At 29.0% G+C, this 13,258-nt stretch overlaps 1 protein-coding gene across 2 annotated transcripts in view; it reads right to left on the bottom strand.

Annotated features, from left to right (window-relative positions):
- The window catches only part of Evi5 (Ecotropic viral integration site 5), an 80,994-nt gene that overhangs the window by 52,268 nt on the left and 15,468 nt on the right, over positions 1–13,258 (bottom strand). The window contains exon 1 of one of the 2 annotated variants that reach the window (XM_008193122.3): positions 13,033–13,191. The exons of the other annotated variant lie outside the window; for it this stretch is intronic. Within the exon in view, the coding sequence (XP_008191344.2) occupies positions 13,033–13,046 (14 nt within the window). The 5' untranslated portion in view covers positions 13,047–13,191. Of the gene's footprint in view, positions 1–13,032; positions 13,192–13,258 lie in introns of those variants that run through there. 2 annotated transcript variants of the gene reach the window in all.

The following is a 13,258-nucleotide window of genomic DNA, read 5'->3' as shown; positions in this document are numbered from 1 at the left end:
AGGATCCAGCAAATAAAGGACCATACAATGAAAGCAACAATACCCTTAATGCTTCCGAAAGCAAGTTCTCAATTTTCCTGAAATTATTTCACCGTTTCAATGCCCTAATATTTAAATCGGAAGCTGAATTCTCTCCACTGAAAGATTTGTTTACGAGAATAGACAAAAGGGAGATAAACATGAGCGATAAAACCACAAACTATAAATTTTCCTTATAAAATGCGTGCGTTTCGTGAGGATTTCTATCTTCCAGAGCGTATTCAAAAAAACCTCATTGAATAAGTGAAAAAAAAAATCAAAAAAAGCTACAATGGCCCCCATAAAACCAAACAACTTCCCTTCACATTAAGATAATATTTTATTGAAGTTATCGCACGAGTTATGACTTTTTACTGGTGGTCTCATTATTTATTGATGCGTTATTTTTTCACCGTGGATGAATTTTACTGAAATTGAAAAACTTTTAACTGAAAATCGATTAACCGTATTTTCGTGAAAATTTCTAATTTTATACGCTAGTTAGGGCGCTCCGCGCTTTCGAACGGATATTTTATAACGTAACGAGATGTAAATTAATGTTTTCGCTCCCGGAAGTTTCAGCTAATGAAACAAGTTGCACTTTATAAAAGAAGTTTATAACGTAGCGAAACTTTTCACTTTTATTAGTCAAACGTTTGATAAAATGGTTATTGTCGTCGGGGCAAAGATGAGCTCTATTTTAATATGAAATTTCTGTGTTTTATTGCACATTAAATGTCGATGAACTCGTTATGAAAGGAACTACGCTATTTTAATTATCCGCATTTTTGTCTGAAATGTTTTGAAAGAGGACACACGAAAGCTTTTTGCAATGTCATTTATTTAATTGTTATTGTTTACATCTCGCGGCCGACATAAAAATTTAATTAACCGTGCATTATTTTAGCAAAGGTGGCAAATATTTCTAAATTATGCTTTTAATTTGAATTCTAAAAAATTCGCTTTCTGCACCTAATTCTTAATTATTCACATTTTACATGCATTTATTAACCGCACTGGGTAACAGGGTATTTGGGTAACCGATTTAACGCATAATAAAGCTTAGGTACAACTCTAAAAAAACTGATTAGATAGAATTTATAAATTGTTTATTATTAATAGCTATTTGTATACCAAGGGAGGAAAGATATGTATTCTCTTCCTTTGCTCGAAAGAAATAAAGGATATCCTCGTCTTCAAAGAATGTAGAATTAAATTAATCTAAACGGTTAAACAGTCCATTATTTTGTCGAAATTCGACTGTAAAAATCAAAAAACCAAAGATTTTATAAAATGTGCAACAAGAGAGGAGATAAACTATCTAGTATTTAAGTGGGAAAATCTTCCAACGTTTTAACCTCCTCTGTTTCTTTTTTTAATCGCAATATGCAGATTGGACCAAAAGTAACGCACAAAATTCATATCTCTGTTATTGGTCATTTTTCGAAAATATCCTCGAACGGGTCAATTTTACTTTTTTAAACGTTACGTTTTGACATCATAGTGCGATTTGTGAGATCATTTTTAGTTTTGTTAAATGACAATTGACATTAAATTAAAAATTAAAAAAAACAATAATACAATAAAAAATATTGACAATTAAACACATAAAGCATTATTTTTTCTCTTGCCTTACGTTGTACAAGACAATATATATTTTTTAATAATAAGTATGAAAACACTTAAAATAAAACTTAAGACACAAAAAAATAGCAAAAAAGAACCGCCCCTTATTAAACAAAGCAAGAACAAAAAGACAAAGCTTTCAATAACTCTTTTAATTTATTTTATTGTTTTTTATTTTACTTTTTTATAATTTTTAAATTTTTTGGAAAGGTAAAAATGTGTACAGTGGCGAACAAAAATTTCGGGCACCTTTGACATCTCGCTGACATAAAAGTGTGTTTTTTGACTTTTTTGACAATGAAATGACAAAAGTGAGCAATATTTTTTTGCTCGCCATTGTACCTACTACCTAAAACACTAAACAAAATTTGTCAGTTGTCATTAAAAAAAAATAACACTGATGTCAAAATGTATCTAAAGGTCAGGTCAAGTCAGAATCACTATGCCTCATAAATAAATTTAAACGAACTGATGGTTAGTCTATCATTGAACTTTTTTAAGTATTTTTCTCCACATTTTTAAGAATATTTTTTAAAACTGAATGCCTTTAGGTAAACTTCACTGGTCGCTATTGCAATTGGATTCAAAAATTAGAAAATTATTTACTGAAACCACCACGACAAAAAAATGTAGAATATCCATCATTATTTATTTTTTTTCTAGAATAACTTCAATAAAATAAACTAAACCTAGTCGAGTCATATATTGTCTACTTCATTATAACTATTATTATCGTTAAATACTGATACTACTACCTATTATTACAGTTCTTTGAAAATTTGCGGTCATACATTCCGAATGAGTAAAAACAAATTACAATTTTTTTTACTAGTTTTATTTCATTTCAGCTTGAGAAATGAGAGCATCACGTAACACTAGAATAAACCAAGTTACAGCAAAGAATAATTATTATTGTACTATGCATCGTTACATGTAAAAGATTGCAGATTGTTGTCTTGATAAAAATTATATTGTCAGAATGCATTGACTCGAAGAGGTTTTACTGTCTGATATAATTTTTATGTATTTTGTTCAAAATGCAAAAACTTTTAAATCTACCCATCATTTATTACGTACATTAAAGTTCTTCCAACCTCTTTGAATTTTTCTAGAAAAATTCTATCATTGTAATTTTTTGCTACCTTTTTTCAGTTCTAATAACAAACATTTTTGTAAAATAGTCTACTCAAAAAAAACACAATTGGTACAGTGCTATTTTGTAAACAGAATACCTATACAAGAAATGAATGTTACCGAGAACTACTCGTAGAAAAATAGTAAAACCATAAATTAAGTTAATCAATTAATAAGTTATATCATTCTTCAATAATCTTTGTTTAAATTCAATGAAGAAAATATTTCACACAGAAATTATTATTAACTATTTTATAATAATTGAAAGTCAGAATTATTGAATACTTTCACAAAGGTATTAGATTTATGGGAAAACTTCCTGCAACACAGTTATCAATTTCAAGGCAAAATATATTTTTTTTAATAACTAGCATGAAAACACTTAAAACTTAATAAAACTTATAAAACTTAAACACGAAAAAAATAGCAAAAAACAATCACCCCTTATGAAATAAAGCAAGAACAAAAAGACAAAGCTCTTTGAGTAAAACTTTCAATAACTCTCTTATTTTATAAAATATTTTTCGGGACATAATAAATTAAATTGGACAAAATTTAGTTTATTTTATTATTATACTTGATTCTTTTTTTGAATTTTTTTTGCGTTACTTTTTTATTTTTTAAATTTTTCTGAAAGGTAAAAATGTGTACAACCTACTACCTAAAACACTAAATGAAATTTGTGAGTTGTCGTTTAAAAAAAATAAAAATGATGTCAAAATGTATCTAAAAACATAAAATTGACCATTTCGAGGATTTTTTTGAAAAATGTTATTACATCATAAGAAATTTATAAGTTTTGTGCGTGGGAATTATTGAATACTTTCACAAAGGTATTACACTTATCGGAAAACTTACTTCCTGCAACATAGTTATCAATTTCAAGGCTGATATAAACTTTATTAATAATCAACTTTTATTACTGAGTTAACTTAAATTTTAACTCTTCAATGCTACTAATGTTTTTAGTGATTCCATCAAATAAAAGCAAATTTACTGATGTTTTGTTTAACTGTTGAATCTCTGATTAGGGATTCAAAAGCACAGCAAGTGTCCCAGTGAAGACAACTGTTCGAGTGCTAAATACCTGGCTTATTTTCACAAACTTTAATTAAATTTTCTTACAATTTCCTGTGCTACCACGTCGGACTTGACATTAATCCAGCTAGTAAATCCAATTAATCAAAACCAATTACGCGCAACAATCGTTAAAACAGAGAAACTCAACAGTTTAGCAGCACAAACTAATAATAAAGTTGCACTTAGCTCAAGGCGGCAACTTTCAAGCGTTCGGCATGCTTTTGCATTTTACATTGGAACTTTCCCGTATTAGCACCGCGATAACTTTTTAAGTGAATTAAAACGTCTGCTTTTCTCGAAAATAAAATAAAATATTTTACAACTCGTCTCATGTGACCCGAATTCAAAATATAAGTCAAGATTTTTTCACCTCGTGAAAATTTCATAACCTCATACAAGAAACAAACCCTTGTTTCCCCTAGTAATAAGTTCGTAAGCATTTTCCCCCGACTTGAATACGTGATGTTTTACAAGTGAAGAAGAAATAACATTAAATTTCAATTCTGGAACGATCGCGTTTCGACTTCCGTTATTTAAGTACCCAATGCAGTTTACGCTTTATTGGAAGCAAGCGAGCTCTAAAAATTTAATTTATTACCGGCATACGAAACGATACTCCAATCCGAATAATTGGGGCAGGGGAACAAACGATTGGAAAGACACGGTGTTGGTGCAGAAACCTATTAAAATGGACTAACAGAGCAAGACTGAGTTAATTGCCGACGATACGTAATTAGCGCGATCCCGAAATGGTCTAAAAGGGTAATTGACTATTAACCAACCTCGGAATTAAATTACGCAAAATTTGGATAAACCACCGCAGATGCTTGGAAAAAAGCGATCAATAAAGAAGTAAGCCACATAAACAGTGGACGTTGCTAGAATAGTCGATTAACCCCAGTTTTTGTCACAATTATTGGATAAAATTCTTGACCAGATCGATTAAAAATTAATTAGTTTTAATGGGCGTAAGCATATTTATTACACTTACAATTAAATTGGAGCAATTTAGAAGTGCTTGGATGAGCAAGGCGCTACAAGCAATCTAGCAAGATTGCCTCAGCCACCGAGTGAACTTTTGCTAATTTATTACGTAATCCAACACAATTACCCATTAGAGTACATATTTTATAAAAATGACATGTTATCACTACAGACCGGATTTTTAGGAAGTTAAAAACCTTATTTATGTGCCAAAAAATTGTACAAACACAGAGATTAGGTATTAAAGTAATTTAGGATACAGGAAATATAAAAATATAATTTTTATTGCAATAAAACAACACGAATTACATTTTGTGAAAAACTTTTTGTCTATTACACAAAAAAACTATAATTAATTAACTAAATATTAACTAAATAAATTTGCTGTTGCTAAAATTAGACACCTCTACGTTATCAATATTTTTTCATTTACCCTTTTTAATTTCAGTAGATTTTTATTTTCAGAATTTTCTGTATAGTTGGTTACTAACGATTTTTCCCACAATTTCTGGAGTACATTTTACAAAAATTTACACTTTATTCACGAGTTTTAATTGCTTCAACAAATGAGGTCTACTGCTAGAGTGAGAAAGTAAGTCATTTTTCAAAGTGGCTAGACTAAAATATAAAATGCTTTGCATTTGCAAGAGCTTATGAATCTTCAGGAAAAAAACACTAATAAATTGAAACATGACAATAAATGAAAAAATAATACACAAGGAAACTGAAAGTCTAAAAAATTAAGACAACTGTAAAGTGGAAATTCTGTAGATCTAAAAGACTGAAAGAATGATAAATTAATAAACTCTAGAACTGTAAAGTAAAAACATCAAGAAATTGGAAAACTGAAATTATAAGGCAGTGAAACAAGGAAAAACTGAAAAAATTAGGAAATAAATATGAAATACGGGAAATTAAGAAACTATGAGACTGAAAGGCTGCTAGCCTGAGAACATAAAAAAAAGTTTGTTAAAAGTTGAATAAATTAAAAGTTAAATGGAACACCTACTATTTTTGTTTCCCAAAAATCAATAAATTATCTAAATAAAAACATAACTTATAAATTTCAAATGCCCCAGTTAATAACTAAGAAAATATATAGATTTTTGTCCTAATTTGGTACATTTCTGAGTTTTGTGAGGAAATCATTCAAAACAATTGAGTTTTACTTGAAAAACTTGCGAAATGTATGAGTTTGAACTCGAACTAATTTCAATCAATCTTTATCAAAAACAAATCGATGCACAATTTATCCGCGGTTTTTGTACCAAAGTATAATAGAAAACTTGAAATATTCATAGAAAACAGCAAAATTCTAGATGGTTTGGCAGATAGTTACAAAATAATCAAACTACAATTTTTTGTTCAGTTTTGAACGCCTTATGATTGGTCTGTTTTAGGGTTAGGAGTACAATATCTCTCTAATAATTTTGTGCAGCAGGTAAACAAGCAAGAGGTGATTTTTATATTTTTATTGGTCGGTTACTCATTTCTAGAATAAATGAGACACCAGTGAACCGGTTTTAGGACCGGTCTTTCTCACAGAAAAAGATTTCACATTAAATGCGAAAAAAATAGTCAATTCTGCTTAATTTTTTATTTAACTTGTTTTATTTTGACGAAAACATACTTTTTCAAATTTATTACAAAAAAAAAAGTTTTTTTTGTAATTTGTCGCCATTTTGATGCTTCAATAGCCATCTTAAATCACGAAACGTCATCAAGTGCGATGTCATAATAGTCATTATTTTACCGAACATTTTACGAAAATTTTTAGGTTGGCAAGAAGCAAATTCGGGTCCGTATTTTCGCGAATTTAAAATTAAATTCGAAATTCAAATAAACAAAAATTTTAAATTAATTTTTCACTTTTAAAATTGAGATATTGAGGTTGAATACAACATTCTATTCTTGGAATTAGACTCAACTTAGGCTTAAAATCACCTTAAATCAGAGATATGTCAAATAGTTGTCAAAACTTTTTAACATAGGAGAAAAACCGTAAATTTTTTAAAAAGGTTTTAAGAAACGCCCTTAAAATGTGCTACTAATAAAGTTTCCTAAAATCCGGTCACTAGTTATCACACTTACCAAACGTGAACAAACACAATTATTTTTACTCAAGTCAGTCTCATTTACTTCAAAGACTTTCAATTTACCTCAATTCTTGCAGAAGCGACTAGAGTCCATTGTGTTACAAAAACAATGTTTTCCCATGAATTTAACCGTTTAGAATTCCTAACGTAACATAAATGATCACCTTAAACCTTAACTACGTATGAATGAATATAGTGAACTCGTTGACATTATCCTTGAACTGAATTATATCCAGATTTTGTTTTAAACGTTCGCTTAATTACTATTTTTCACGTCCAAACAAGTTTCACCTTGAATCATGAATGATTTCCGTAATTATCTTACAATTTGTTGATTATTATTTAACGAGAAACGCGTTGGTATTTTACTTTTCTGATGTGGGATAAATCAACGTTTGAGCTTTGACGAGACATATCAACAAAAAATCTATAAATTGAAAATATAACAACGTTCTGCAAACGACTTGGCAAGAAAATTGAGTTTCCTTTCGCGAAACCTGAGCATAAAATTGTAAAAAAGAAAATTGAGTAGCGGAATGAATGGCTGCAACACACAATAAAATCGCTATAAAAGTTTTAAACGAAAATCTCGTGTAGAAGACTAATTTTGTAACAATCGTGGTGAAATACCATAAAATTTTATATATTTGTAGAGATCCCTAATAAAGATCAAAAGGAAAAATTCCTTCAAAACGCATCTCGTTTTACGTATTATGCAACTGCCTAAACAATCTTCTTTTAGAAAACGAACGTCTTTCAAAAATATTGTATACAATAGGCTCTTCGTGTTACACAAAAATCAACAAAAAAACTTTGAATAAGTTTAAGTTTAGAAAAAAATCAATTTAACCACAGATTACTTGGTTCCAGACTCTTACTACATCTATTAGCTGTTTCAAAACTATAAAAACGCCAACGTCGCATTTTACTGAATTATTTTTTTAAATAAGATTGATAAAATTGTAAAATAGTTATTAATGACTAGATTTTTCGTAGAAAGTATAAATTACATTAGCTATTATTTCTTTTTGATGTGCATGAATAATTGGCGTTGGCGTTTTTATAGTTTTGAAACAGCTAATGGTATACTCGAAATTTCGTTAATGCTTGAATTTTTGACATTAAATACAAAGTAATTCCGAAATTAAATCATTGTACTTGGAAACATACACAGCAGTAACAAAAACGTTTCCTCATCCTAGTTAACATCATCAAGATTATTATATACCTACAGACTGAACTAAAAATAATGCAAAAATTCACATCTTTGTTGTTAAACAATTTTCAAAAAACAAAATCCTCAAACAGGTAGATTAAAAAAAATAAACATTAAATAAAAAATATAGACAATTAAACATAAAAATAAAAATAAATTGCTTTTTAAATATTTTTTTGTACAATTACGATGAATATGAGTATTAAAGTATTACGCAACCTAAACGCAAAAAAATAAACAAACAAACAATCAACTTTTTTAACTTTTTAATTTTTATTTCATCTTTTTTGAATATTTTAAATTACCAGAAACATAAAAATGTGTAGACAATATAGCATTTAAAAAAAAATCGACCTGTTTGAGGATTTTTTTAATGACTCAACAATATGAATCTTGTGCCTTACTTTTGATTCAGTCTGTACATTCTTTGTTCTTTGTACACAAAATCAAAATATGTGACTTATTTGACCCCAAAAATTACGTGTAGAAATGCGGCGTTGCCACTTTTTCTAAAGATTTCAAATGAAATTTTCTTACTGAAGCTTTATAATCAAATTTGAAAGTAAGGGTTTTTCAAAGATAAATCGGTTACAGATAAAAATACTATCAATATCTTTTAAACACAAAACAAACTGAACTAAACAGGTTCTGCTGCGACTTTCGACGACTGTGTTTCTTCGACTAAAAGAAATTGACCTTGATACAAATTAATTGCTTCATTAATTAAAATCTAAAAGAGTCGAGACACACATTATTTAGAATAACAAAGTACTTAGAACCTAAAAAAGGCAACGAAAAAGTCATACTGAATCATATGTACTCCTAAAATTCTAATCCGTTAATTATTCAAACCTCAACCGTTAGGACTCATTTAATTACAGTTTACTTCTGTGCCGTGGGAAGACAACAATGTAAATTATCCTCGTCTCATGTATGGACCGAACCAACAACCTTCATTTAAACGTCAAAATTAGAGCACAAATATATCTTTTTCTTTGTTAAAAATTTTCAGAATATAGGTTACACTGTTACACATAATTAAGTGAAGGTGAAAGTTGCTACCGACACGTAGATTAAAAAATAAGTGTCATTTTCTACACCCATCTAAAATGTAAAAACACGGACGTGAAAAAGCCAAAGTAATCGGAAGGAAGCTATAAAAAATTATTCAGCCGTGTTCGTTGCAAATCCTCGCTAATTACCTTTAGACCTCTACCAGCCATGTCTAAATTACCAGCAACCTTCACTCCAACAACTGGGTCGTGAATTTACGTGAAAGTAATCCTGGCATAATATATGTAGTAGATAGTATTCGTCTTCTTATGTATGCAGTAATAAAAAATAATTTGGGCGAGAAAATTACACATTCGCAAAACTGTGTGCGTTAACAAAAATTTTATTAGGCACTGGATTCGTTCCACATTTGCATACATATGAATACTAAACCTACAAACTAAGCGAAAATTTTCTTTCCCTCTTTATATTCAATGATAATTATTATTACGAGCATTTTGGAAAACTCCAAATCTCACAATAACACTGCAACAATTCATTTAAAAAGTGAAACTGGCCTGCTTTAAGAAAAATAAATAATGCAGCTTACGTCCTCTTAACGTTCCTAATACACTCTATAAGAGGCATTATAAAAAATTAAGAGTCTAATTTATTTTAAAACTCGTAGTAGCTACATTTCGTGGATATAAAACTGTTGTAAAATAGAGTATTTGCACTTAAACGTAATTGGGACTGGATGGAATAAACAAATAAAAGCAAACTTCCTTAAAGAAATAGTTTGATAATATACCGCCCCAAAACATAAAAAAAAAATTAATTAAATAAAAATAAAAATTAAAGACAATTATTTTAAGCCAACAGATAGTTACTATGTTTTGTGGTTAAGTTAGAAGTTAGACGATAGGCAACTTAAATTTTTCAAACTCAATAATTTCTTTAATGTTCCATAAAGAAACTATTTTCAAACATAGTTCAGAATTTATTTCATTTTATGGTGAATCAGGATAAAAATACAAAAACAACTACTTGAAAAGGTTAAATAATCTAATAACAAGTAGTAAAAATAAAGAAACTGTCAGTTAAATGATTGTAAAATTGTTACTTCTTTTGCCAACTATGATTTTAACTAATACTATTAATTTTAAGGTTCATATAATAAAAAACCATAACAAAAATCATTTAAACATATAAGAAAAGTTAAATTAAAGAAAATTATTAAAAGGCAACAGACAGTTACTATATTTTGCGATTAAATTAGAAATTAGAAGATATCCAATTATTTTTTAATGTTCCATAAAGGAACTATTTTTAAAGACAATTCAGAATTTATTTAATTTGATTGGTGATTTGGGATACAAATACAAAAAACTTGAAAAGTTGCTTGAAAAGGTTAAATAATTTAATGACAAACATTTATTTTTTGTAACAAAAGTCTAGAAACTGTTAGTAAAAGTGACTTTAATATTGTTACTTCTTTTGCCAAATATAATTTAAAATAATACTATTAATTTTAAAGTTCTTGCAATAAAAAACCAAAACAAAAATCATATAAACATAAAAAAGTTAAATTAAAGACAATTATTAAAAGGCAACAGACAGTTACTATGTTTTGCGATTATATTAGAAATTAGATGATATACAATTATTTTTAATGTTCCATAAAGGAACTATTGTTAAAAATAATTCAGAATTTATTTAATATGATTGGTGATTTGAGATAAAAACAAAAAATCTTGAAAGTTGCTTGAAAAGGTTAAATAATTTAATGACAAACATTTCTTTTTTTGGTAACAAAAGTCTAGAAACTGTTAGTAAAAGTAACTTTAATATTGTTACTTCTTTTGCCAACTATAATTTAAACTAATACTATTAATTTTCTTGTAATAAAAAACCAAAACAAAACTCATACAAAAACGAAAAAAATATTATGGGTCTAAAACAACGAATAGCACTTTTTATTTTCCAGTTGATTAGACTTCCTAATCTGTAATGGTTATTTACCTAACGAGTTTGGAAAGTGCAACTTGTTTGCTGCACGAGCGCAGCGAGTGCTGCATAAAGTGCGAATGTAGGAAAATGCTTTATAAACAAGTTAGGTACAATATTTTTTGTAACGAATATCTCAAAAAATTAACATATATATTTTTTGTTCTTCGACACTGTCAAAATTTCCGGTTTTTCTCCTGTGTAAGACAGTTTTGACAACTGTTTAGCTGTTTAGCATTTTTCAGTACAAAACGTCAGATTATTTTTAACAGAATTAAAACAAATTTAAACCTTGTTGAGTCTAATTCGAAGAATAAAATGTTGTATTCAACTCGCTTTCGTATAAATCGGTTCATTTATTTTACTTCGTGGATAATAATCCACTCGTGACATAAAACGTCCGATTTACAGTCAAACTCGTAAAATAAATAACTACTTTTGATAATTTACTTCTTTTTGCTGATGGGTTGGTAAAAGGTCAAACAATCATCAAATTGACATTAATTATTGCTTATCATAAAAACAATTATCGTTTCCATACCAACGGTAGCAATACCAACCTATTAAATGTCCCTAGCCATTGTTGCAAAGTAAAAAACACCGCAGTGCGGGAAAATCCATTTCCCAAACGCTGGAGATAACCGGGAAATATCTATCTAAAAACTATAAGTACAAAAACGTTTTTATTTAATTTAATAATTGTATGTTGGGCAAAAATTCATAAAAAGCACTGCCTTCTTCATTCAGACACATTTCTAAAATAAATCCTCTATTTTTTTAAGGCTATTTCACACAACATCTTAATTCAAAACAATTAAAATTATTTATTGTTTTTTTGACCCTGAACGACTCATACTTTATTTTTCATTGTGGTGTCGAATTAAAAAAGTATTTTTGATTTTTAATTATTAAAATGTGTCGGTGCCAAAAAATTAAATACAAAACTGGCGTTATAGGGTTCTTTCATCACACATATCTCCCTTGAACTTCAAATCTGTAAACACTCTGTATGACAAAAATTTGTCGTTAAAATTCAATTTTGAATTAAGAAGTGTATTGTTAGCGACGAAATGGCAATACCGGGACCATTATCTTCATAAAAAATTGAGAAACAATTTGCAGCGTAATAACAGTTTTTTTTTTAATAGAACTGAAACATGCTGTATATTGAGCACACAACGAAATTTCATGACACTACATTTTCCAGATAAATTGAATGGCCTTGCAACCCCCACATTTCCCAGAAAAGAGCTAACATGCCTCCATAAAATTGTCTAAAAAATAAAAAAAACCTCAATGTTCACTAATTTTGTATTCGCGCCATGCAAAAAACCATCGACATAAATCACCATGCGAAAAAAGCTGAAAAACCGAGAATTAATTTTAATGAATATTGCAATGTCCCGGTTTTTGAAACATCGCAAGACGTATTTTTAAGAAATCCTGAACTTAATTTGATTCTTTCAGAGAAGCAACTCGTTTTCCGCATTTAATTTAATTAAGCCGAGAGCAACACAACCTTTTTTCAGAATGAAGATAATAATTAGCGCAATGTTTTAATTTTCTCTCCAATTCGGAAACTTCATGTCATGAATACAAAATCACAACTAATTAGTGCGAATTAATTATTGACGAAATCCACAAATATTCCTCGTATTTCGTAATCACATTGAAGAAAACTTCCGCAATGAAATAAATAAATTCCTACAATAAAGCATTAAAAATAAACTAACAGTGATTCAAATCAGCGCATCACAGCCTCCACAACACATTATTTGCTCATTGCTGTTATTAGCTTAATAGAGAAAGCGCCTGTTGGAGCAATTCCGACGAAGAGATGAATCACTGATGGGCATTTTAACGCAAAAACCAACTTACCTCGTTACATGCATGTCCGGAAACCATCGATTTTATGACAATGTAGTAAATTAACAATACACCGAATCAATAATCACAAACTAGAGCAAATTGCATGACATTTTACACTACGAGCACTCAATTATCCTCCAACACGTCGAGCAAAACTAAATTTCCAACGCGATCAGAAAGATTTTTACACACAACCAGCTGGCATTGGATTAGACAGAATTAGTCATGGATGCCT

This window comes from Tribolium castaneum, chromosome 1 (assembly GCF_031307605.1).
Source record: "Tribolium castaneum strain GA2 chromosome 1, icTriCast1.1, whole genome shotgun sequence".
NCBI classification, from domain to species: Eukaryota; Metazoa; Arthropoda; class Insecta; order Coleoptera; family Tenebrionidae; genus Tribolium; species Tribolium castaneum.
Note: the sequence above shows the minus strand (reverse complement) of the source record. Positions and strands in the feature narration are given on the sequence as shown.